The sequence below is a fragment of the Limanda limanda genome, chromosome 3 (assembly GCF_963576545.1).
Source record: "Limanda limanda chromosome 3, fLimLim1.1, whole genome shotgun sequence".
In the NCBI taxonomy this organism is placed as follows: domain Eukaryota; kingdom Metazoa; phylum Chordata; class Actinopteri; order Pleuronectiformes; family Pleuronectidae; genus Limanda; species Limanda limanda.
In genome coordinates, this window is record NC_083638.1 from 27,773,621 (window position 1) to 27,796,905 (window position 23,285).

At 42.6% G+C, this 23,285-nt stretch overlaps 1 protein-coding gene across 2 annotated transcripts in view; it reads left to right on the forward strand.

Annotated features, from left to right (window-relative positions):
• The window catches only part of cdh8 (cadherin 8), an 89,429-nt gene that overhangs the window by 23,574 nt on the left and 42,570 nt on the right, over positions 1-23,285 (forward strand). For both annotated transcript variants that reach the window (XM_061068204.1, XM_061068205.1), the window contains exon 2: positions 8,255-8,549. In XM_061068204.1, the coding sequence (XP_060924187.1) occupies positions 8,255-8,549 (295 nt within the window). The remainder of the gene's footprint in view (positions 1-8,254; positions 8,550-23,285) is intronic.

A 23,285-nucleotide genomic window follows, 5' to 3' on the forward strand; every position in this document is an offset into this window, starting at 1 on the left:
ATGACTGTAATTAAAGTTGACTTTATCAAAAGTTCACAGTGGATGTAAATCTTTGCTCCTGCATATGGGACCAAATGTAGATGATTTAACATGAAATGTGTCTAGTGTTTCTCACTGTTTAACAGGGATAGAAGCAAAGTTACAATGTACAGGGCTGTGAGTACTGTGAGTACCTTATATTTAGCTGATAATACTTCTTTATCTGAAAGAATACATTTCAAATTTAACGTTTACTTGTAATGGAATATTCTAATGATTCAAAATTGCTGTTTAAATCATTTTACAGATTTCTATGAACTGTCCACTTGACTTAAATAATTGCAACGCCAACTGCATAATATGTCAAAATCAAATCTTATATGACTAATTATGATATATGACATTTTTAAATTAGTACATCTGCACATTTACAAACCCCTCACTCATTGACAGAATTGGGGTCCCCTGTACATGTTTATGTTTTCAATTTTATTTTGTGAACACTTCTTTAATAACGTAAAGAAACTGAGTTCTTCTTCCAGTCGTGCTACTTTCAAATGTTGTAGCAAACATTTCCCACAGTAGCTACAACCGCCGTTTCCTGCTTTACCTTCCCACACATGAGCTCCAACACTTTGACCATGAAACGTACCCGTCGGCATGAGCTGTTTGTGACATTTACCAAGATTACAGGATCACATGTTTGACAGACACAGTTTGTGTTAATACTCACATCCACGCTCACGCTGGTTAAACCACCAGCATAAAAAAAAAAGAAGCCTGAGAGAGTGAAATAAAGAGTGCGTGAGGGAGGGAGGGAGCGGAGCCGAGAGAGGGGGGAGTAAAATGTTGAAATATGAATTACAAACCCGAGCACCATCTGGACCGAGAAAATACACATCATAGTGGAGAGCTGGCGCATTGAATTAGACTTACTACAGGATCCATCTGCACCTCGTGAAATCAATCTCATTCCTTGATTTGATTAGGTCAGCCGCACAGAAGAAAGAGAAAACTGTTGTGCTCCTTGATTAAGCTTGTTTTGTTTTGCGCCCCTCCACACCCCCCCCGCCTCCGGCATGCTGTGTGTACCGATGAGTCTGGGGCCCACAGGTAGGGTAATGACAGTAGTCGAGGTTAATGCAAAAAAATCTCCCTCTATTTAACACGCAGCGTGCGCACCACAGCCCCCGTAGCTGAGCTCATTTACTCTCGTTCACGGCTCCCTGTCTTTATTGTTTGGGACGTTTATTTCTCTCTTTCCTTTTTGTTTGTTTGTTTTTGCTCCAATCAACGATTGTTCTGGGAGAGGCTTAATTCTGGAGCTCTTCACAGGATACATGAAGAGCTGCCGTGGATTGGGCCCATCCACTCTACCAGAAGTCATGTTCCTTTCCTTTATTTACCTTTGCTTTTTGGAGATGAGGCCTGTATCGGGCACCCGACAATGAACAGACTGAATATGTAATGCTCTCTCGTTCTCACAACAGGGTGTAATGGGCATGTGGTAAAAAATCTATACTGGAGATTGCTCGCATACAATAGTTAATTCTTGAAGTGAGAGCTGATGTAGCTGAAAGCCTGGATGTTTTATTTTCCTACTTTCCTATTCTCTCTCCGCAGTGACACTGTATCCTCCCGTGATTAAAATGCGTCCTCCTGTGCATCCACACCCACAAACAAAGGGCTTTTCATGGGTGGCTAAATCTAATTGTGTTGCCCTCTTGTATATCTACCAAAGGTAGCTGCTTTGAATGATTCTCCAGAAGCAATAATGCGCCGGTGGCTGTGAATTCAGCACATGTGCCATTGCTCAAAGTGCAGGGATGGACAGCGCGCACATTAGCCCTGATTGACCTTGGTGCAGATAGCACACAAATCCAGTGCAAATTGTCTCGTTTGTTGTTTGTCTCATTAATTTGCGATTGTCCAAGGGGAAAATAAAGCAGAATGGAAGCAGAAGGCAAAAGCTTGCCCATGATTCGGTTCTCAAAAGCCGTGCGGAGGAGGCACAATGCTGGGAGTCTCGGTGCTGATTGTAATTACGGTGCCTTTTCCAAGTGGCGCTGGCTTCAATTACAAACCATCACCTTGGCTTGTATGTGGGTCATGACACCATCTCTCTCCCAGGATCTGCACTGACAATAAATGAACAAGAAAACATGCGGACTCTCTTTCCCCCTTTGTTTTGGCCTCCATGAATACTGTGTGTGACCTCACAGGACAGCTGTATTGATTATTGTTCTATAGCAACGGATGCCCACAAATCCCCGTGGAATTTATTCTCACGTGGACGCTGCAGGAGAATAACACGAGATAACCTCAATTTCTCAAGAGTTTTATTTTAACTGAGTTGAGAAAAATCTATATTGGCTCGCAAGAGAAGTAGAGATTAATTAATCTTAGGGCTACATCAGCATAAAGTTAACACCTTTACAATTGGCCTTATTTGTGTGATGAAAAATTAAGGCTACAGTTTTTTCTGAATGAATTTCTTTTTTTAACAGCGACAGGGACGTTCATTATATGGTTTCCTCCAATAAGGTCTGTTGTGGCTCGCACCAGAAGGGAACTTTTCAGTCCAATTTGATAAAATGCTACGTGCCATGAGACAGACTGCAGGGAAAATGTTCCCAAGAATAGCTAAGAGTATCATATATCATGCATCGCACCATCTGTTCCGTACATTCAAAATGTTATTGCAATATTTAGAATTACAGATTATTCATGTAGGTGTAATTAACAGAGTCGAAATCCACCGAACGGGAGGAAACCACTCTTCATTTGCAGACGCGTTTGAATCTATCTAGAGTAACTATTTAGGCTGCGGTTGCCTGAGGGTGTACAGATGGAAAGAGAAAAAATGGTTGCTCTAATTTTATCAGTTTTGGCAATGAATTAGCCCTTGTTGATCCCTCATTGCAAAATGAAGCCCTTTTAAATGATTTTTCAGGGGCTCAGTGTGAGACTGGGTCACACTGACCAGATGAGGAGCTGAGCCATAATAAAAGGGACCGAACAGAATAGAAGAAGGTCAACATCTGGCTGTTACAAAGGGTGCTATGTAAACCATTGCATGCAGCGCCTGGCCTAGGGGTCCCCATACATTTTACATAACAACACGCAGCCTGCTGCATATTTAATGGTTAACAAGACATTTCCCCCCCACAGTCTGGTCTGGTCATGCAACCTGGGTTAAACAAACCTGTCATATCCGCCACATCGGGAGAGTGCTAAACATGACATTTAGAGTCCACACAGTGATGCATTATACAGAACATTCTCATGCTGCTCTACAGTATGTCTTTGCCACTCTACATAATTTGCTACAGTAAATGTCATCTATTGTTACACACTGTCTTATTAAAAATAACAGTGTTGGATAGCAAGTACATATTCAAGTATTTTAAATAACTACTTGCACTTTTAAATCCTTGTACTCTTACCCCTGCATTTCAGAGGGGAACACCGCACGCATTTCTCCTCACCATTATTCTCACGGGTGCTTGTTACTTTTAAGATTCACAAAAGTCATCATTATCCAGACAAAGCAGCTTACACGTTGTTGCATCAGTGTTAACAAACGTGTAATGTCACATGTAATAACACATGAGTGACCGAGGCCATTACTCTGCAGGACGAGTATTACATTTGATGGCTTTAGTACATTTTGCTGACAGCACTTTTGTTCTGAAGTCGAATTTCGAAGGCAGCACTTGCAATAGTGTGTTTTCACACTGTAGTACTGGTGCTGTGAATCAAATAAAGAATCTATCACTTCCTCCACCACTGAAATAACAAATCTACACATGTCTTTATCGGACTGAATCTTCCTAAGATTAGTGATCTCTGGAGAGAAGTCATCTCTGACCCCCCACAAGGGCTATCTGAGGCAGATTTGGGGAGAGGGCAGTCTGACGTACTCTGTGCAGTCTGTTCTAGAAGACAGGAGCTGACAAGCTGCATCACAGTGACAGCATGTCCTCCCCCTCGCTCCCGCTTCTGTCTCCCTTGCCTCCTCCAGTCCTACTGGTACATACATAGGAGGAGAACATGTCCTATCCAACATTTGCCCTGACAAGGAGCATAATCATTAGTTCCCTTCTGTACGACTACATTAACCATGTGGATTCTAGGTTGGATGTGGTGGTAGGGAGTGGAATGTATGGAACCTTCCTCATTAGAACACAGTGATTGTTCAAGTGATTGCCATAAAAGCTCTTCTTCAGCGGGGACTGACATATTTCCTCCTCCGCTGACAGGGTAAGCAGTCCCATGCAGCCCCTGATTGGGCGGTGTGTGGCTGGCAAGTAGAGGTGCGTGCGAGTGTGTACGCGTACATGTGAGCGGGGGCATGCACACAACAGGACCGGCTCCGAGCAGGGAGCACTGCAAAGTACTGCCACGGGATCATTTCTTCAGTCAGCTGAGGCTCTCCTCATCATCCGGAGCTGCAGCCTAAAAATATATGGATGTTTTTTCTTTTCAACAGCCAGAGTACAGCGACTAAGTCATAATAACTTTCCGTGAGTGTGTGTATATATATATATACACACACACACTCTGCACTCACTGATGGTTTTATTACTTCTTTATGATAGCCTCTGTCTGCATTCATGAAATAATGCAATCACTGTTAACATTGGTCACAACTAGAATGACACTGAACATCATGGGCAACATTTCAATAATTTTCCAGGTGTCTCTCTCTCCACCAGCCCGGACAACATAGAACCGGCTGTGCAAAGATCCATGGGTCTAAAGAGCCGTCACTCTGCTCAAAATACTCTATTGATGTTTTTGTGAGTCCACTCTGCATTGTCGCACATAATCATCATGAGGACACTATGTTGTTATCCATTATGTGCCCATTTCCTGAATGTCACTGTCAATGTCACTGATTGTCGGTGATGTTTTGGTTGCCCAGGCAACTTAGCTAATGACCGGGACCTGTGACAGACTTCCTTTAACCCCCCACGCCCGTCAGTAATTGAGCTCTGTGATGACTGTGTGTGTGTGTGTGTGTGCTCCAGTGCTCAGGCTGTCTAAGAAGTGGCCGACCAGGGCATTTAGGGTAGACATCAGTGTTGGGAGCTGCAGCTGGTTACAGCCAGCTCACCTCAACTTTCAGGGAATGGGGAGTTAAAGTGCCACTTTCTAGCAAAGTGATGATTGAATGTTTGACTTTTTTGTTTTGAAAAGAAAGCACACAGTGTGCCAATTTTCCTTTTTTTTTTTTGCAGCAGGAAGATGTATTCATCCACCTACAGTTTTTGTTAAGGTGTCAGCCAGAATGCACCGTGGCTTATACCCAGACAGCTATGCAATGTACTAACTTAATTATAATATGAAATGTTAGAGCTGTCCACAATGCCCTAAAAATTCCAGACACAGTGACAGAGTCCTTTGTGCAGTTTCCGAGTGTGGGTTCTGTTTTTAATAGTGCAGCCCTAATGATAACAGCTACTTTAATTTTATGTACAGTAATGAAGTCTTGATTTTTTTCTGTAGAAAATATAAGACAGAAATAATGCACCAGCTTACCGCCACTGTCCGTTGCAGGCAGCTCTTCCTCCCCCTGTGTTTATCCTCGCAGTTAAATGTTACAGTTTCACCACTTGATTGCATGACTTTACATCCTAACTTTGCATAAATGAAGCATTATAAAATAGCCAGCTGCTCTGTGCCCAGATGATGTATTGCTGCTCTGTGCCGAGTGATCTATGGCGCAGGGTATAAGGGACAAAATCAAGCCTATACTGAGAAGTTGCAGGAGGCCTCTGGTGTGGTCGTCAGGAGTGGTGATATGACTAATTTATAAAGCATTACATGGTCTGGTCGCTTTGACGGACTTGAATGAACCCACAGTCCCGGCGAAGCAGGCTTTTTTCTTTCTTGCTAAGCTGCTGTACTTTTTATTTTTAGGGTTTGTCATCTATTTAAGCAGTTTTGTTGGTTCACTTTTACCATTTCTATTTGTGTACATTAGACTTCATTTGTATTTGTAGTTTATTATAAAGCTGTCAGCCAGCTTTAAAGCATATTGAGTTGGACTGAACATATATTTTATTAACAGAATTTAATTTAGCGATGGGTTAATAGAGGGCGACACAGTCTAGCTGAGACCCTACCTGGCCATAGTACAACCAAATTAATATATTTATATATATATATATATTATTATACTGATTTATACTCATAATCAGACCGAGATTAACTGTAGTAAAATTATCTAAATTCAAGGTGACACCAGCTAAACATTTCATTTTGAAATGCACACTCTTATTCATTCGCCTGCATATGCTTCTGTAACTACATCAACATAAATGTGCATGTTCTCTACTGACCTTGAAAACAGTCCGCAACGAAAGGCCGACTTTTCCCAGAAGCTTTTGATTGTATTTCAAACTCCTCATCTGCATGTTGAGTTTGCTCGTTGCCATGGAAGTGCAGGTGTTTAAACACTCCTGTCAGTTCGTTCTGACCTTGAGCAAAAGATCCAGAATGAAGATGTTCAGACCTGTTTTGACATGTTTTAAGACTTTGGCTCTGTAGCGTGACCTCCCCTGACAGCGTTAGTGTCAAGTGAAGTAGTGGCGTGTCAGTGCCAAGCACAGCAGGATTAAATTGTAGCTGCCTCGCTAAAATATTCACTGCGTGATATATGGTGCAACCAAAACCAATATGCAAGCTGAAGTAGTCAAGTTTGGAACTCTTCGAGGGAAACCAGCCACATGCTGTCATGTACTGTAATGCCGAGCCGCGGGCACACCGCCACACACAAGAAGTCACAACACAGGACAAAAAAACTCAATGACAGACCATCATTAATTTGAGCTCATTTAAAGAGTTTCTCAGTGTGCAGGATGTTGTGAGGCATTTGTGTTAATGAGCTGCATCATTCATGTGAAATGATGGCACAATTAGGAAAACAAAAGTGCAAGGTGTGACAATTTAAGTGAATGTGCTTTGTCAGTGTCTGCAAACAACACCTCAGAGACGGCATATGCATAAAAGGCGGCTTATAAAAACATTGCGGGGGGTTTAGAGGTCGGGATTTTCACCGACAGATTTTTTACCTTGCTACTCTGCCCCCTTGCCACGCTCCCACGGGAATGGCTGCCGAAAGACTGAGGCAGGAAATGAAATTAAAGCTGCTGAATACAGATGTTTTGATGAATGCCTCGGCTGTGTGTGCGTGTGCATGTGTGCGTGTGTGTGTTTATGAGAGCCGCGTATATTAACACAAATACGAGCGGAGGAGAGGACGGCTGCCAGCTGTGTCACAGCTACACTGCACATCGCTGGATCTGTAAATGTTCTGCTCGCTGTGCTCGGTGCCTCTCTCCTCTGCTCTGAAAGTCACTCACCTTGGGGATCAAGAGGCTTATATGAAAGGTGACTTACAGTGAAAGAAGTGCGCTCTCTGTTCATGTAAATAGAAAGCAAGGTCCTCAGCTTCACTCGCGGAGCCCCGGTGCTTCTTTTGTTCTATGACCTCTTTCTTTTCGCACCATTGTGTCTCCTGCCCTTCCAATTTACCTCTTACATCCACAGATGTTTCCTCGGCCCTCGTGTAGCAGTGTAAGACTCATTAGTTATACTCAGCCCATGTGGCGAGTGGGAGCCAGCCAGTCAGCCTAGCACGTAATGCAGCTTTAGTGAACTAATGGAACTGTAATTACAAAAATAATGAGGAACATGCAGTGTAGTCCAGTAACTGAGGGGCTAGTTATTCGTGAGCATGAACCACTGTGCTCACAGATTCCTCCTTAATTTTTCATGGATTCTGATACTTCTCTGTTCTTGCCCGTGTTGTGGAATGCACATTCAGAACGCTTCTAGCATCTTGGAGCTGGGAATTTCAGACTGCAGGGAGCAATATCCCCCCACATTGTGTGTTTCTATGATGTATTTGCGACGTATAAAAACAAGGAACAATGTAGGCTAAGGTCCATTTCCTGTGCTACTTATAAAGTTATTGTCCCCACCGGGCCTCATTTAGCAAAGTGTAGGCTATGTCGAGGCACGTTTAGTGTCCCTGCTACACTAGTTGCCACAAAGCACAGCAGCAAAAACAACACATTACAGTCATATTGCAAACGTATCCGCATTTACACGGCGAGATAGTTTCCAGAATGTGCTGAGCTTATCAAGTTGCATTAATTACATCCCCCCCCCCCCACCCTCCTTGTTTTCTGTTTACACCGTGGAATCAAACTGACTCTGCTGCACCTTTAAACTGAATTGTTGTTACTTTGTCTCTCCATTGCAGCTACACACAGACTTGGATGTGGGCGGCAAGAACATCAAGTATGTCCTAGCGGGCGAGGGCGCGGGCACCATCTTTGCCATCAATGAGTTAACTGGCGACATCCACGCAATGAAGAGGCTGGACCGCGAGGAGAAGGCCGAGTACACACTGACAGCCCAGGTTGTTAATGCCGATACAGACGAGCCCTTGGAGCCGCCGTCCGAGTTCATCATCAAAGTCCAGGACATTAATGACAATCCCCCACAGTTCATCGAAGGCCCGTACAGAGCTGCTATTCCAGAAATGTCTGCTGTTGGTGAGTCACATTAGACAAGCTTAAATTCTGGTCCGTGCCGCACGCAGCACTCATCAGTGTGTGAGATTCCTGAGACGGCAGATCTATAATGGGCTACTGCATACAAATAATGAGTGAATAAGAATAAGAGGAAATGAGCATGCCTATTTACAAGCCTGCCCGCCACGAGTGTCTCGGCGAAATGAAAATACAAGAATGATAAATCCAATCAAATCACTAGAACTTCACCCATGGCTCGGCGCTGCAACTTCAAGTCAACACGCGCTTAGCACGGCCGCACGATGCAAATGTTACATCCACTGCAAACACAAAGAAGTCCAACTGACAACATGCACAACATGAGCCAAACAATCTGTGTGTGTTGTAAGATGAAAATACTCACAACACTGGGCGAGCAGGAAATGCTCCGACTGCTCTTCACACACAACTCGAGTTTTGCAGGGGGTGAAAAAAGCAGTATTAGCACATTTCAGACGTGCTGCAGCAACATCAGCATATGTAGATACAACACTTGCACTTCTGGCAAGCGTAACAAAATGCTATTTTCCTCTTTGTATGGGTCAAGGGTCATGCTGTCTTATGATGTAGGCCATTTGGGAATATGTTTTTTTTTTTTTTTACTGCATTCTTTACATTTTCATGAGTGCAGTGCGATGACTAGGATCAAGTATTATTCATGGAGAGTTTAGAAGGCCCAGACTGTAATATTTTATTGATGGCAAAATCTGTAGACCATTGGGACTAGCAATAGAAACCACTGTCGACTACCTGATTTAGTATATAGAATATAGAATTAGACGTGGAACATTTATTCTTCCTAAAGCCAAATTCATGCTTCTGTGTCTATGCTATACCTTGACATGCACCTACCAAAAAATATAGCTACACATTTCAGCGACGCGGACTGCAAGAGCTGTGATTGGTCCACTTGGTAGCATCACATGTCAGGCAGACTCGCCGCCATTTTTGAATTGAGTTGACAAATGAACATAGATTACTTTTCTTCATTGCAGTTCTTTAAGAAAAAGTAATTGCTCTTGAACATCTGTCATCTCCAACTTCAACACGATCCTCTTAGTAATATTCGCTATTGTTCTGACAGAGACGCCAGAGAATTTGTAAAGAAGTGGACCCGAAGCAAGAAGACACTCAACACCAGCAAAGAAACTCTACAGCCCCTAGCGTTGCTGCTGTGTAATTGCAGCATTACTCACGCACACCTACACACAACTATGTCGCGTAGCTTTGATGCAGAAGCATGAATTGGGCCTCGTGCAGCTTAACGTACCTCACTGTATAAATATGTGCATGCCAAGTCTTTAGTTAAAGTATTTTTAGTATAATTATAGAGGAAGCGCAAGAAGCCAAATAAAAGCACATAAAAGGTTTGCATTCACAACACACAAATTGTTAGCGCCACCCTGTCACTGAGCTTGACGACGCCGACTGACGCTAATTGCCACGAGCTATCGTTCTTCAAGCTCCCACAGACTGGTACACAAACCACTGCAAACACTTTCTGTTCAACTGTATGCTAATGTATTCATATATTCACATTCATATGGCATCCATGTATTTAAATGGCCAGTGTGTGTTGATCACACAATTCAAATGTCTAGCTCATGTAGAGTAGGCAGAGGCCTGCAAGGGGATCAGTACACTGTTTATTTTTTTTTTACACTGGCACTGACCCCAGAGCAGCAGGAGTCTTGTAGAAAATGTTTCCATCTGTAGAAGGAAGGAGATCAGAGTGTGTCTTCATGCCGTTTTGACATTGGAGGAGTTGAGCGAGGGTACCAGGGTCTGTTGTTGGGCGACAAGCACTTGTTATTGTGTTTCCTCATTGAGCTTCCTCTTGTTACCTGTCACGAAGCTGACAAAACATGCTAGGGCAGATGGTGCTAGCTATGTAATGGAATCTGTTCCCTAAATCCCATCTGTGGGATGCACCCTCCGATTCAGCTCCTCGAGGTAACAGCGATTTGCCTCAGATTGTCATGATCGATGTCGCTGGTTGTTATTGGCTGCGGCTGCGGGTGCGAGCAAAAAGATACAAAACACAACGCAAAACTATCCATGTAAACACAGAACAACAGTGAACTCTTGGAGTCTGAGCTCTGTTGCTTGAGCCTTGCAGCTCATAGATTTGGATTCGGTTGAAATGTACGGTAGCTCTCCGAAGGGTTTTGTCTGTGCAGTGCAGGGACCGCCACAGTGATGGGCTCGACAGGAAAGTGCTAGCTGACAGCAGTCTGTGATTTGCCAGTGGGAATAATGCATAAGAAATGGAAATCAAAATCTCTTTGTTGACTGTTGTTCCCTTTTGTCACTACTGATTAATTAAACATTCACGAATGCTCAGTTGTTTGCTTGAAAGGCTTTTTCTTTTAGCGACTAGTTTCCCTCTTGTTAAGTTTTCATGTGCTGCGGAATTGTGGGGAGAATTAGAGGCTCTGGCCAAACCCACAATAAGTCATTCGTCTCTCTCTCTCTCCTCATATTCGTAAATCACGGGGTTCCTTTACAGTGGTGTTTCATCTTTATCGCACTGAAATGAGAATGTGCTCAGGACTCAGTGGATTAGCGGAAGTGTGCTGAGCAGTGGATAACTAATAAAGTCCAGAGGAAAGGGAGTGTAAAATAAACGGATGTTGTGGAAGTCGCCCGCGTATGAGCAAATCTCCACAGCGGCGAGGAACTGGAAAGCATTAAAATGTAATTATGGCACATGCTATGAAATGCCGCATTACATCTGGTATTGAGTTCAGACATTGCTGAGTATGCTGATGTATTCCTGCTCGGCGTGAACCCACCTGCATCGAATAATCAAAAAATCTAATCCGCAGCGTAACAGGCTGGTTCTCCTGACGATGTTATCCCCTCACAGAGCTTGTCAGTTCCACTCCAGACTTCATCAATGTCTTACCAGCTCCTGACTTATCAAGCGTGTATCCGCTTGGTATCAGTGAGACCAGGGACATTATCAACACCCACGTTTTATCTGTCAAGGACTACGGTTAGATAGAAACCCCCCCCTCATTGAATGTCACCATCCCCCCATAGGAAACGGTCCCTACAGCCGGATGAGATATGTGACATGGGCCGCTGAGGTCGCCACGTTTCCTGTGTGCGGAGGAGCATAGAGGTTAATGGGAAACGAAGGAGAAAGACCTTTTGTTCTTCCTCTAAAAGGGCCAGTCGGATAAGACGTGTGGCTTTCTCTGACTTTTCTCTGACTTTCATTGCCCCAAATTGATGAAAATGAAGGTGACCACCGCTTTGATTGTTTAGTGGATCATCTCTCAAAGTACAGTGCAGCGATGAGAGGAAGTGGAGAGCAGAGGTGGTGGCTGTGCTGCAGGAGAGAGGCCCAGAATTTGATCCTATTACTGTAATCATGCAGTAGAAGGCTTAAGATTTGTGATTGCTTTGTTTGAATCGGTATTTCTGTAGTGCTCTGGTCAAGGGGGAAAAAAGATCCATCCAACAAATGTTAACTTTTGGAATATGTTTTTTTTTTTAAGCCAATAGAGTTTTGGCACTTTCGCGTGGGCAGTGGAACAATCTTACACAAAATGTAGATTTCTTTTGTGAATCATAGACTGCACATAAAGAAGGACAACCCATATTCAAAAATGTATCCAAAATATCCTGGTTACACGCTGCCATCTTTTGCATTTTGAACCAGAGTCTGCACAGTATCAATTGGGGAATGCTGTGACAGTATCTGGTCTCGCCGACCAATCACATGTCTCAGCTGTCAATCCTGTCTTTTCACTCATCAAATAACAAATTAAAACCAAACATCCTTAAATAATTAGCACTTCAACATTTATCATTGTGATAAGAATGACCTTAAATTATACATTTATTTAACATGTACTTTACATATTTAGTTTGGCCCATCCACTAACATATTCAATTTTGATGCTTTGGCTTCACTTTTGAGTGGCAGTCATGTCATTCATATTCACACACAGGCTATGTGGTGAATATATAAGCAATAATATATATATATCCATATATACATTTTCACTCTTTGCTCTGTTTCGTTTTTGTGCAAGAAAACACAATTTGCTAACTGCAGCTCATTTCTGCAAAAGCAAATTGCCAAAAATGCCACCTGCCATTGCTGGACATGAGGCTCAGTAAATGCTCTTTGGCTATGCACAGTTGCTGCACTTGGGTTTTGTGTCACTGCAGGCTGCAGTCACTGCTCTGGCCTGGTAAGTCGTGTGCTGTAGAACTTGTCACTACACATACTGCACTGTCTGCCGTGACAACCAACTTGATAAACTGACTGGACAATGTCGAGCTACTTTAGTTCCTTGAGATAGCCGTGTTTTGACAGAGCTAAATCTAATGCTAGTTTAGATATTCATTTTCATCCACTTAACTTTAGAGTTCCACCACTGGAGACAGCTATTGGAGAGAAAACAAAGTTTATACTTAACTTGCTACATTTGTGCTGTAATCGGAGTCAATATCCGTAAAAATGTGTAAATGCTAATGTTGTAGCAGACAAAAACTTAATGACTTAATTTAACTTACATAGGTGACTAAAGATCAGAATAAAAGTTTGTTAATGATTTAGTCGTTACAGGTATGTTGTTGGACAATTAATACATTACAAATTACAATTTTACTGATACATTTATAATTTTGTATACAAATAGTAATGCATTTTAATTTGTGCATCCTTAATCATATGCAGTATTTTTGTTATTATCTGATTGTTGTTTCAATGTCTTACAAATTCAGAGGTTGTCTAATTTCTTTTAATTCTAATCTTCAGGACAAATACAGGAGCATGTGATCCCTCTGTAAATTGAAGGATAAAAAGCCAAATCATTATCAATCATCTTAATAAAGTGAATATTTGACATACCTCTTAAAAGCTAGTATGTTGCTTGTTTGTGCAGGCCTGGCCAAGATTTAAATTGTAATTCATTTGCATTGATTGCACAGATCTCACAGGATTCATGGATCCTGTTTCCACGTTATTGGGGTCTTCGACTTTAAGGCCACTACAAGCTGAGAGACTCACACCTTATGTTCGTCGACCATATGCTGAAAGTCTGAGGCTCTGCTACCCTTCTGCCGCTAACAAGGGGGTTGTGATGTAGTTGAAAATAACAAAGTCTTGAAGTGACGCCTCAGGTAATTAGGAGCAGGTCGCTAGTCCCTCCTCCGTGCACTGGGGGAGGTGGGGTTGCAAATGACAATAATTGCAACGCTGCGAAACCAACTTGCTGAAAGTTGTTGTGGCGGATTAAACTCGTGCGAGAGATGCCCCTGGAGCGTTGGGCTGTGAGTGAGCTTCATTATCAGGGCGATTAATAAACAGGCGTGTAGACAGATGGCCCGTCTCCCCTTCGCATGGGCCGTGCTCTCTGAAACCCGACCAAAATGAGTACCTGTACGGATGCGCGGATCCTCGCCAAATGTGTCAAGATCGGCTAAATTGGAGTGCAGACATAAAACTGAAGTGACATTAATAGATTACCTGGAGCTGATTTGCATTTTCAGAGTTATTATGGGTGTGGGTAACAGGACTAACAGGCTCCGTCGTCTATGTAGGGCCTTAATGATGTTTCTGATTACACTCTCATCACCACCGGCAGCTGGGAAAATAAGTAAAGGCTTGTCATCACCGATTTGGACGATAAATGAGCAGACTTGATCAAGGGGGGACGTATGGAAATGAGCGCGATGCAGACCTTTATCAGAGCTGATCGTCTCATGCTTCTAACATTCAAACAGCAGAAAGCTCACTGTGATCGCTGGTGACTTAATATCCACATAGTTTTATAAGTGATACACTGAAACATAATCCTTCATGAAGGATAACATTGTTAAGAACAACTGTGTGTTTCATCAAAGCATGAAACCCTCGGTGTGTGTCTCTATGTCTATCTATCTATCTAATTATCTTTCTATCTATCTATCTATCTATCTATCTATCTATCTATCTATCTATCTATCTATCTATCTATCTATCTATCTATCTATCTATCTATCTATCTATCTATCTATCTATCTATCTATCTATCTATCTATCTATCTATCTATCTATCTATCTATCTATCTATCTATCTATATATATATATATATATATATATATATATACTTATATTAATCCATCCATCCATCCATCCATCTTTTACAGATTTGTATTACTCTTCTCTTACTTTCACCATCTTTCAGATCAATACAGAGAAGTTGAGCTATTTCGAGAGCATTTCATGCTCCACTTGGGCCAGATGTTCTATAAAAATCCCCTTCCAAGATAAACCTAAAAATATGATTGTACTTTGCTGATCTCTGTATTAAATCTTGAACATATTCTGGAAAGTCTGAGTGTGAATGCATTAAATGCAGTTTGATTTATCTAAACCCTAGCAGTATTTCAGGGTCACAGCAACCCACATGAGTGAAAGAAGCACATTTATAGTGCATCTTTTATCTTGCATTTCTCTGTTGAGCTTTGAGCAGAGAGCTAGGAGCGTGAGTGTCTGGTGTTTGTGGCTCTCTCTTCTCTGATCCTAGACTCTGGTCAGGAGCTTGGCAGATGGACGGAGTGGCAGGGGGCCCTTGGCCCTTTAACATAGTGGGCAGCTGGGCTAGAGCTGGGCCAGTGCTGGGCTGGGGCACATCTGACGACCAGGCTCCTGGGCTGGGCAGGGACGTGGCAGACCGGGACTGTGGTGATGGTGGTGGGTGGCTCACAGGCTGAGCGGGGGTCAGAGGAGGTCAGTGCAGTGAACCTGGCCAAGGCTCTGACTCTCTTAGGCCTGTCTAACTGCCAGAAAGCCCACATGCCAACCTGCCCTATGCTGTGGCCGTGCTAAATGGGGATAGGACAGGCCTCCGAGGCTGAAAGGATTTAACTGACATGCTGGAGTTTCTCTGTAAATAACCTGCTCCTCCGATCTATCTCACCTCATTTGGCTACAGCATCTGCACTTGTGCATCTGTGTATGTTCCTGTGTTTGTGGGTGTTATAGGTTTTTGTTTTTTTTCACCTCTGTTTGTTTCTGTGATACTTGTCACGTGTCACTAACCCAGCGACTCCTTTTTCCTTTGTGTGCGTCCATTCTTCTTCACTGTTCGTGGCTTTAGCAGCTGCTGATAGAAGAAAATCACTGGTAATTCAGCTTCTCTTTGTTCCACACTCAGGCATAACATCGCCTGTGGTGGAATAAAAATGGCAACACAGATATTCCCCAAAAATACATATTGTTTGAGGAGAGAAAAAACAAAATCGCATCAAACACGCACAACAAAACAGTCTGTTCATCATCACACGCACAAATGTGTATAACTTATTCATCATATGTTATTTATTATCCAATGTACCTCTGAATTATGTATGTAATATCATCAGTCATGGGTCTAGATACAGTAATATAAGCCCTTTAGAGCCTCCTGGGGCTTTATTGCAGGCAGATATATGTACACATGTATATGTGAATGAATGCATAGCTCATGAACACACATGCAAAAGTGGATATCAGTGCACATATGTACTAAAGCACATATATCCACAATTTTAGCATATACAGCCACCTTGCCACTTTAAAGTTGCTGTGTTTCAGGAGTAATTTGTCCCTGCTCCCATGTGTAGTCCACAGAGATGCACTCTTTGTCACCCTCTCTCTTTCTCTCTCTCCCACTTTCCCTCCTGTACACACTTTTTTCTCCCTCTCTGTACTTCTCCCTCCCTCGCTCTCCCTTTCCTTTTCTTGTCATCACTCTCTCTGTTGCTAAGCTAATGCTCTCTCTCACTCTTCCCTTGAGGGAGAACAAAAAAGTAGCTGGCTCGTAGGTAATGAAGCCCTTCAATGTGATCTGCATAAGATTGCCTCCCTTGCTGCCCTCGCTGCCTTGCCCCAATGAATAGCAAAAGACTCTCAATGAGTCTAAAGACCAAAAAAAAACCCAAGATTTCTGCAGCCCCGGTGTTGTTTCTTTTTCTTTTTTTCTGTGCCCATGAAGTAGAAAGAGAAGAAAAATGAAAAGGAAGGAGGAAAATAACAAACAAAGTTCATGAAAAGGAAGGTTAACGAGGAGGCGAGAGAGTGTGTGTGTATTTGTGCTATAGAGCATGTGTGAAAGCTGTTTTGTCGTTTTTATGCAGTGATGAGGAGAAGGATGTGAAAGCTGAGGCCACCCTCTGAGTACCGCTGAGTTGATGAATTCAACTGATTTAATGTAACAGGGTCAACAGTGGTACAATGAGACATGGGGGAAGCTCAAGTTGAAAATGAAAGCTGTATGGCTGAATGCATTTTTTTACATTAATAGCTGCAGTATTGGAATTAGTAAATTCAATACCAGTGATATCCCAGCTTTGAAATGCATGTTCAGTCTCATTTTGTACTGTCATGCTGTCAGCAGGGCTAATCATTGTATCAAGGTCAGTTCATCGGGTTGAGAGTGAAAACAAGGACGCTGCATCCTCACCTCAGCGTTGCTGCAATGGCGGAGTGGAAGTGATCCGCTCCCACAGCGAAGACACTGAAGACACTGCAGTGTCCTCTAATGGACACTGTTGGGCAGATTGATGAGTGAGTGAGTGACGTGGGATGGACGCATATAGACAACAAAGCATTACTTAAAATTAACTAGTGCAGTGGCTGTTACAACAAACTGTCACTACTTTATTGTTTGTGTGCTGAACATTGTGTGTAGAGGTTTTTATAAACAAGCAATGGTGCAAAGTAAAGTGAGAAAACTTTGGGTTCACCCTACCTGGTGAATCTGCAATGAAGATTTTACCATTGATGTTTTTACCTAAAATGAAACTGCGTTTGCTGAACCGTAGTTTACTGTTGTGGCTTATATATAACTTTGAATGATTTAATAAACAGTTTTTCCTATATTGCATGTCGGCTATTTCAGCTGTTGAGCAAGTGACACAAATTACCAAAATAAAAGCTTTTCAACTCAGCTCGACATAAGGCTTTACAGCAGCAAAACGGACGTTGTGCTTTTACTCTGAAGACAACTTGCTAATGAAGAAATTATTGTATGATTGGTGTTGCCAATGACAGAAATCGTCACCTGTAAATCAGTCAGTCCGATATGGTGAAATGAAAATCATGTAGATAATCTGGCGGTGACAGATACAGTAGACCGCTGTCTTCAAGTTGCAAACCGCTACTGTTTGTATGAGGACTTAGAAGAAGACATGTTCAACTCGATCTTCAGACTAAAGGCACACTGCCCCTCCCCCCCCCAGACTCTGCACTACATTCCTCCAGGAAATTTACAATAGTCGTGCCAAGTGTGAAGCTGATTAGATGAGCGGTTAATGAGATATGCGTTCCACATAGACAGACAGAAACACTTCTACCGAATTAGGTAGGTAGATTCAGGTTGAACCAGACGGATTGATTTGTAAGTTAAATATGATTAATAACCAAATAATAAGATATCGATTAAACATTTTTCCTTTTTTCGGGGCAAAAATACCAATAATTGACTATAGTTCCAGCCTGTGAGTTGTGCTGCCTTCTTTGCTTGTTATGTCCCGTCAACAGTACAAAAATTCCAATTCAAAGATGTCACCTTGTTCTTTCGTAGATAGTAACCGTGACTGGTTTTATGGTAGGTTGAAATGGGTGTTAAAGGTTTGTTATCTGTTTGCTTTGAATTTGAATATGCTCATTCCTGAGCAGTCACTGACGGCAGTACAGACAGTTGGCACACACTGAAAGAATAATTTCAAACTGAGACGTTCAGCCTGTGCTTTTAGTGGGAAATTGTATTAATTTATAAAAAAAAGAGGCTCTGCAGCCAAATGAGGGGCAAAGTCAAAGAAGACACATGAAAAAAAATTAAAAAAGCGGTAAAAATCAATGCAGGGTTTCATGATTGTAGAATCATCTCCAAAAGACAGATCTACTGGATTATATCTGTTCCATTTCCTTGCCTGGTTATCACCTTTCTATTGAACCACACACTCGGCCTAATTAAGGATCTAGGTTAGAGAAAATACAACTGTGGCCTGTAGGTGGAGATTTTCTCAGGCTTCACAAAAGTCCTCCAGAGCTTTTGTGAAGTTGACACAGAGCAAAACAACCTAAAGGGCCATACATCTTTAATGCTTTAGACTTATTTGGTGTACATTGTTTGGTTATCTGTAGATACATGTTTATTTTTCACATAGGCCCTCAACTGCAACAATATCAGAATAACAGATGTAGTATACTAACAGTGCTGTACAACAGCTGGCCTTCAGCCTGCATGTGACCCCAGCACACCAGCACTAAACAGTAAACTATGGCCTTGAATGTATTATTGCTTTATACAATTTACAAGTCACCGCAATGTAGAGCTTTTGCTTTTAGAGCAGGTGGGTTGCTTGTAGGTAATTCTGTGTTCCCCAATAAATGGCACACTTTAAGACTTTTTTATCATCTACAGTGATGATGATGACAAAAACAGTCTTCACATATACAATTAATTGTGGAACACAGAGTTGCATCCATTAAAACTATGTCTGTGCCTGGAGACATAGTTATTAGCTTGTTAGATGCTGACAGCAATAGTGTCATATGCTACACTTGGATTGGGAGTTTGCTCTTATTTTAAAACACATGACACGAATAAAATTGACATTAGAAGAAAAACTGATCACTTATTTTCAACATCACAATCCAACATCAACTCTTATCACATTCAGCAGAAGGATAGTTTCCCCTGCTGTTGAAGTGTTATGTTGGAACTGATTTGACCCATTTTAGTTGGACCCACACTGATGCTATCATGGTCTTTCTCTCCCTGGGACACAGCCATTGCCAAGCAAGGAAGGTCTGTTCATGAGGCGGATCACCTGACCTGGAGATGTCACTCCAGGGTTGATGCATCAGATTTTTAAGGTCAAAGAGGATTTTTGCTGAGGACTGACCTGTGGTTGCTGCCTTCTGGCCCATCATTGTTGTCGTCAGATACATCTCTGATATGTTCACTTTCTACAGACTTGAGTCTCACCTTGAAAGTAATTTTGTTGGTTGCAACAGAAACATTGCAAGAATACCAGTCTACAAACATATTTTTTAAAAAACGGGTGAAAAAGACATGGTGAGCAGGTGCAAGATAATTTTGAAGGACAAAGACCCAAACGAGATGAATTTGGAAAGAAGGAAAACGAAAGAAAAGCCAATTCAAAGAAAGAGTTTTTCGATTTATTTAAAATGCCAAAAGTGCAGAGGAACAAAGGGCTGTCAGCTCTTTTATCAACCGACGGGTAGGCGTGCATTATGGGTGAGAACAGCCCTGACACGCACAAATTGCAACTTATCTCCAGTTATCATCCACTGCCTTGAAGGGAACCAATTTTCAGTTTAAATCATTACTGAGTTATATTAGCTGGATAACTGAATATTTGTAATTCAGCGAAGGAGGGATATCATTGTCATATCACGTCAGAAAAGCATGTTTGTGTGTGGCAGAGAGAGAGAGAGAGAAAGTCTATTGATCATGATGTGTATAATTTTCTCATCAATTTCTTTTGCAAGCTTTATTTCATGGTTTGAAGAAATGAACATCTCTGTTTCACTAGTTTTTTATTTAACCTTGTCTCGTCCTTCTCTTGGATCGTGTCAAGGCTGACGGGCCAATGTCATAAGCATGTTCACTTCCTGCTGCTTCTTCTTTTTTGTCATCATGTCAGATCATCAGCCTCTCTGGGTTTGAGGACACTGGTTCCATGTCTGGCCAATGTTTGTTTTTTATTGTGAGAGGTGAGAAGGACGCGTGGCAGCTCCTAAGGGTTAACACAACAGAAGGAGGAGTGTTCTCACTACACACACATCCCATCCAGCTGGAGATAGATCTACTGAAACTCACTCAGTCATACACTTACACACTAATTGCATATCTGCCATCATATTTTATCGACACACTGATCTAGGATCATTAGGTGTACTTCTCTATGCAATGCTGCTCAACATTACAACATCTTGAAAGGAGGACCTTTTTTGACATTGTCAGGGATTCCTGAAATATGACGTTTGAAAAGTTCTACTTACATTTTTTATGGAAGTAATCAAACTTTTCCTGTGAGAGTGTGTGTGTGTGTGTGTGTGTGTGTGTGTGTGTGTGTGTGTGTGTGTGTGTGTGTGTGTGTGTGTGTGTGTCTGTATGTGTGTGTGTGTGTGTGTGTGTGTGTGTGTGTGTGTGTGTGTGTTGTGTGTATGTGTGTGTGTTATATTAGCCACCAGTGACAAAGTCATGCTGGTGAGTGGGAGGTCTGCTCTGCATCATCCCTATAGCAGGCAAAATGAGGAGGGCTCCAGTTCGCACCTCCAACTTGGCAAATGCTTACTCATATCTGCTAAGATGCCAGGATGCTTTCTCACACACATTCGTCAGTACACGGCCACGGCTCGCCGGTTAATTATTCAAGCGGAGAGTTATAGATATTTAATGCAGTGTTGTAGTCCCTTTTCTGATACACTTTTCCTGCTTTGCAGTCATTCCTCTTTGCTGTTCTTCGTCTCTGTATCGCTGTACCATGGATTGTTCACAATTTCTTTCCCACTTACTCTGGCTTGAGAAAAATATACAGCGAGAACTTTTTTCTCTCTGTAGCTCTGCTACCAAAAGTCAATGTGAATGTGGGATTTGTGTATTCGAGGCCACGCACCCTCCTGGTGCTTGAGGAGGTTTTAGAGCATCGAGCAGCATTAACAGGATCCTCTGTACTCTCATCCCTCCACGTGTGCATTATTAATTGTCTGAGGCACCAACCACAGCAATTTAGACCCTGAAGGCACCTGGCACTCATACCTAAAATTAAAAGCAGCGATTGCATCCCATTAAAACAGATAATAACACTTTTAAAAGTTACCTCTGGCTCCCACAAAAGACCACGAGGGCTTAAGTTAACAGCAAGAGAAACAAAGAGAAACTGATATAACGAGAGACACAAGAAGGGTCTTTATGTGCTGTGTGTGTGTGCATGTGTGTGCGAACAGCTTCAAGTGGCTACAGACGCGAGATTCATGTGGCGTTCTGTAGCTGGCAGTGAAGGGGATTGGTCAGTGCAACATAAATGGGGGTGGAACACATTCATCAAGGTGGCAGAGATTTGAGACTGGAGAGGTCCATCCAATCACCGGCAGAGAATAAAGGGGAGAGGCATAAAAGTCTGCACAGCAAGGTCATTTGAAAAAGAGGCTGATAAGACGAAAGGATCAAATCTCCTATACAGCCGAGGCCCGCCTCTTGATGTCTGTCCCCATTAACTAAAGCCCTCGCCTGGCTTGTACAGTTGCAGCCACGCCTCAGTTGTCTGATACAATGAAAGAGAAGTAAAAAAAGAAAAAGAAAAAGACTCGTCTGCCATGCTGCCACCGCCTTTATTTTGTCATCCGAATTTATTACCGTTCTTGTAATTTAGTTTGTAATCTTTTTCTTCTTTTTCTTTCTTGTTCAGGTATTACTTTAAATCGAATTGTTTTGTTTTATGTATTATATTGAAGACTGATACCTCATTCGGTTATGGTTGCTCCCTGAGCTTCACCCTCCTGTCCTGCTGTCATGCAGCGGGCGGATTTGTGCCATTACACAGGCTTCTTCTGCTCTGGCTGTTTGTGGATGGGAACACTGGCAGCTCTCAACACTGCACTATGGATTTAGCCAGTTTGTGGTTTTACCACAGTCACAGTCTGGTGTCCATACACACAGACACACACATGGAGGCACCAGACAAACACAAACACAGTCAATCCTACAGCAGGTTTACTATGTCACACTGGGGGCTGCTGTGTAATTGGGTGAATCTGCTCTCCAGCACGCTGCAGAGATAGCCCTTTAAAATTTCACCTCACTTCTGGTGTAAACAAACCTTGGGATTACTAGGGGAGTAAATCCACACTCCACTATTTCTGTCGTTCTCTCCTGTCACTCCCCCTCTCTTTTTTCCCGGGCTGGCCGCCCACTTGGAGAGTTTAAGGCTGTGTTAGGTGTTTGCTCCAAATCTGGAGTGCGTTCTGTCTGTCTTCCGGTGTTTTATGAGTGGTTCCACGTTAACAAGAGGAGGAGTGTGTGTCTATCTCCATCACGGATACAGGTGCATGTGTGTGTTGGCATGTCTGCCGCGCGGACACTTTATGTGGCGGCATGCCGCTTTCTGTCTGTGTGTTCTCCGTGATGGATTGCTTGTCAGGCGGCAGCATAGCACCGCTCTCGCCGGCTGACGGAGACATTAAGTCACCAGTCACGTAGACGTACTACGTTTCAACATTCCTCTGGGGGAAAAAAAAAAATGCTTTAACCCTTCTCACTCCAGGACGCCTGTCAGATGACAGAGTGTATTACTTAGGAGGTGCTCGTCGCTAAAACCTGCAGTATGGCTGGATTCAGTGGAGTTCAGCGTCTTAATGCAGTTGTGTGGGAGGTGAAGGACCTCTGTCACACGTTGCTTTTAGATGGGCCAATTGCTGGAGCCGTGGGCCACAGGCTGTGTGCTACCACTGTCATTGAGAGGCTTGAGGTTTTATTGTAGTTCTGCAGGCTGCAAGAATAGAAAAATATATAATTGGCCGACAAAATGTATTTGCACGACACCAGTCTGGTGGAGTCACTGCTGAGAGACGATCCAGAGTGCGGACACATTTGATTGTGCTTGCTCCAGGTTGTTTGCAAAAAAAAAAAAAAAAGAAGGATTGACTATCCACCACTTTTGGTTACAAATATTTTTGTAAAACACCTCAGGGTATTATG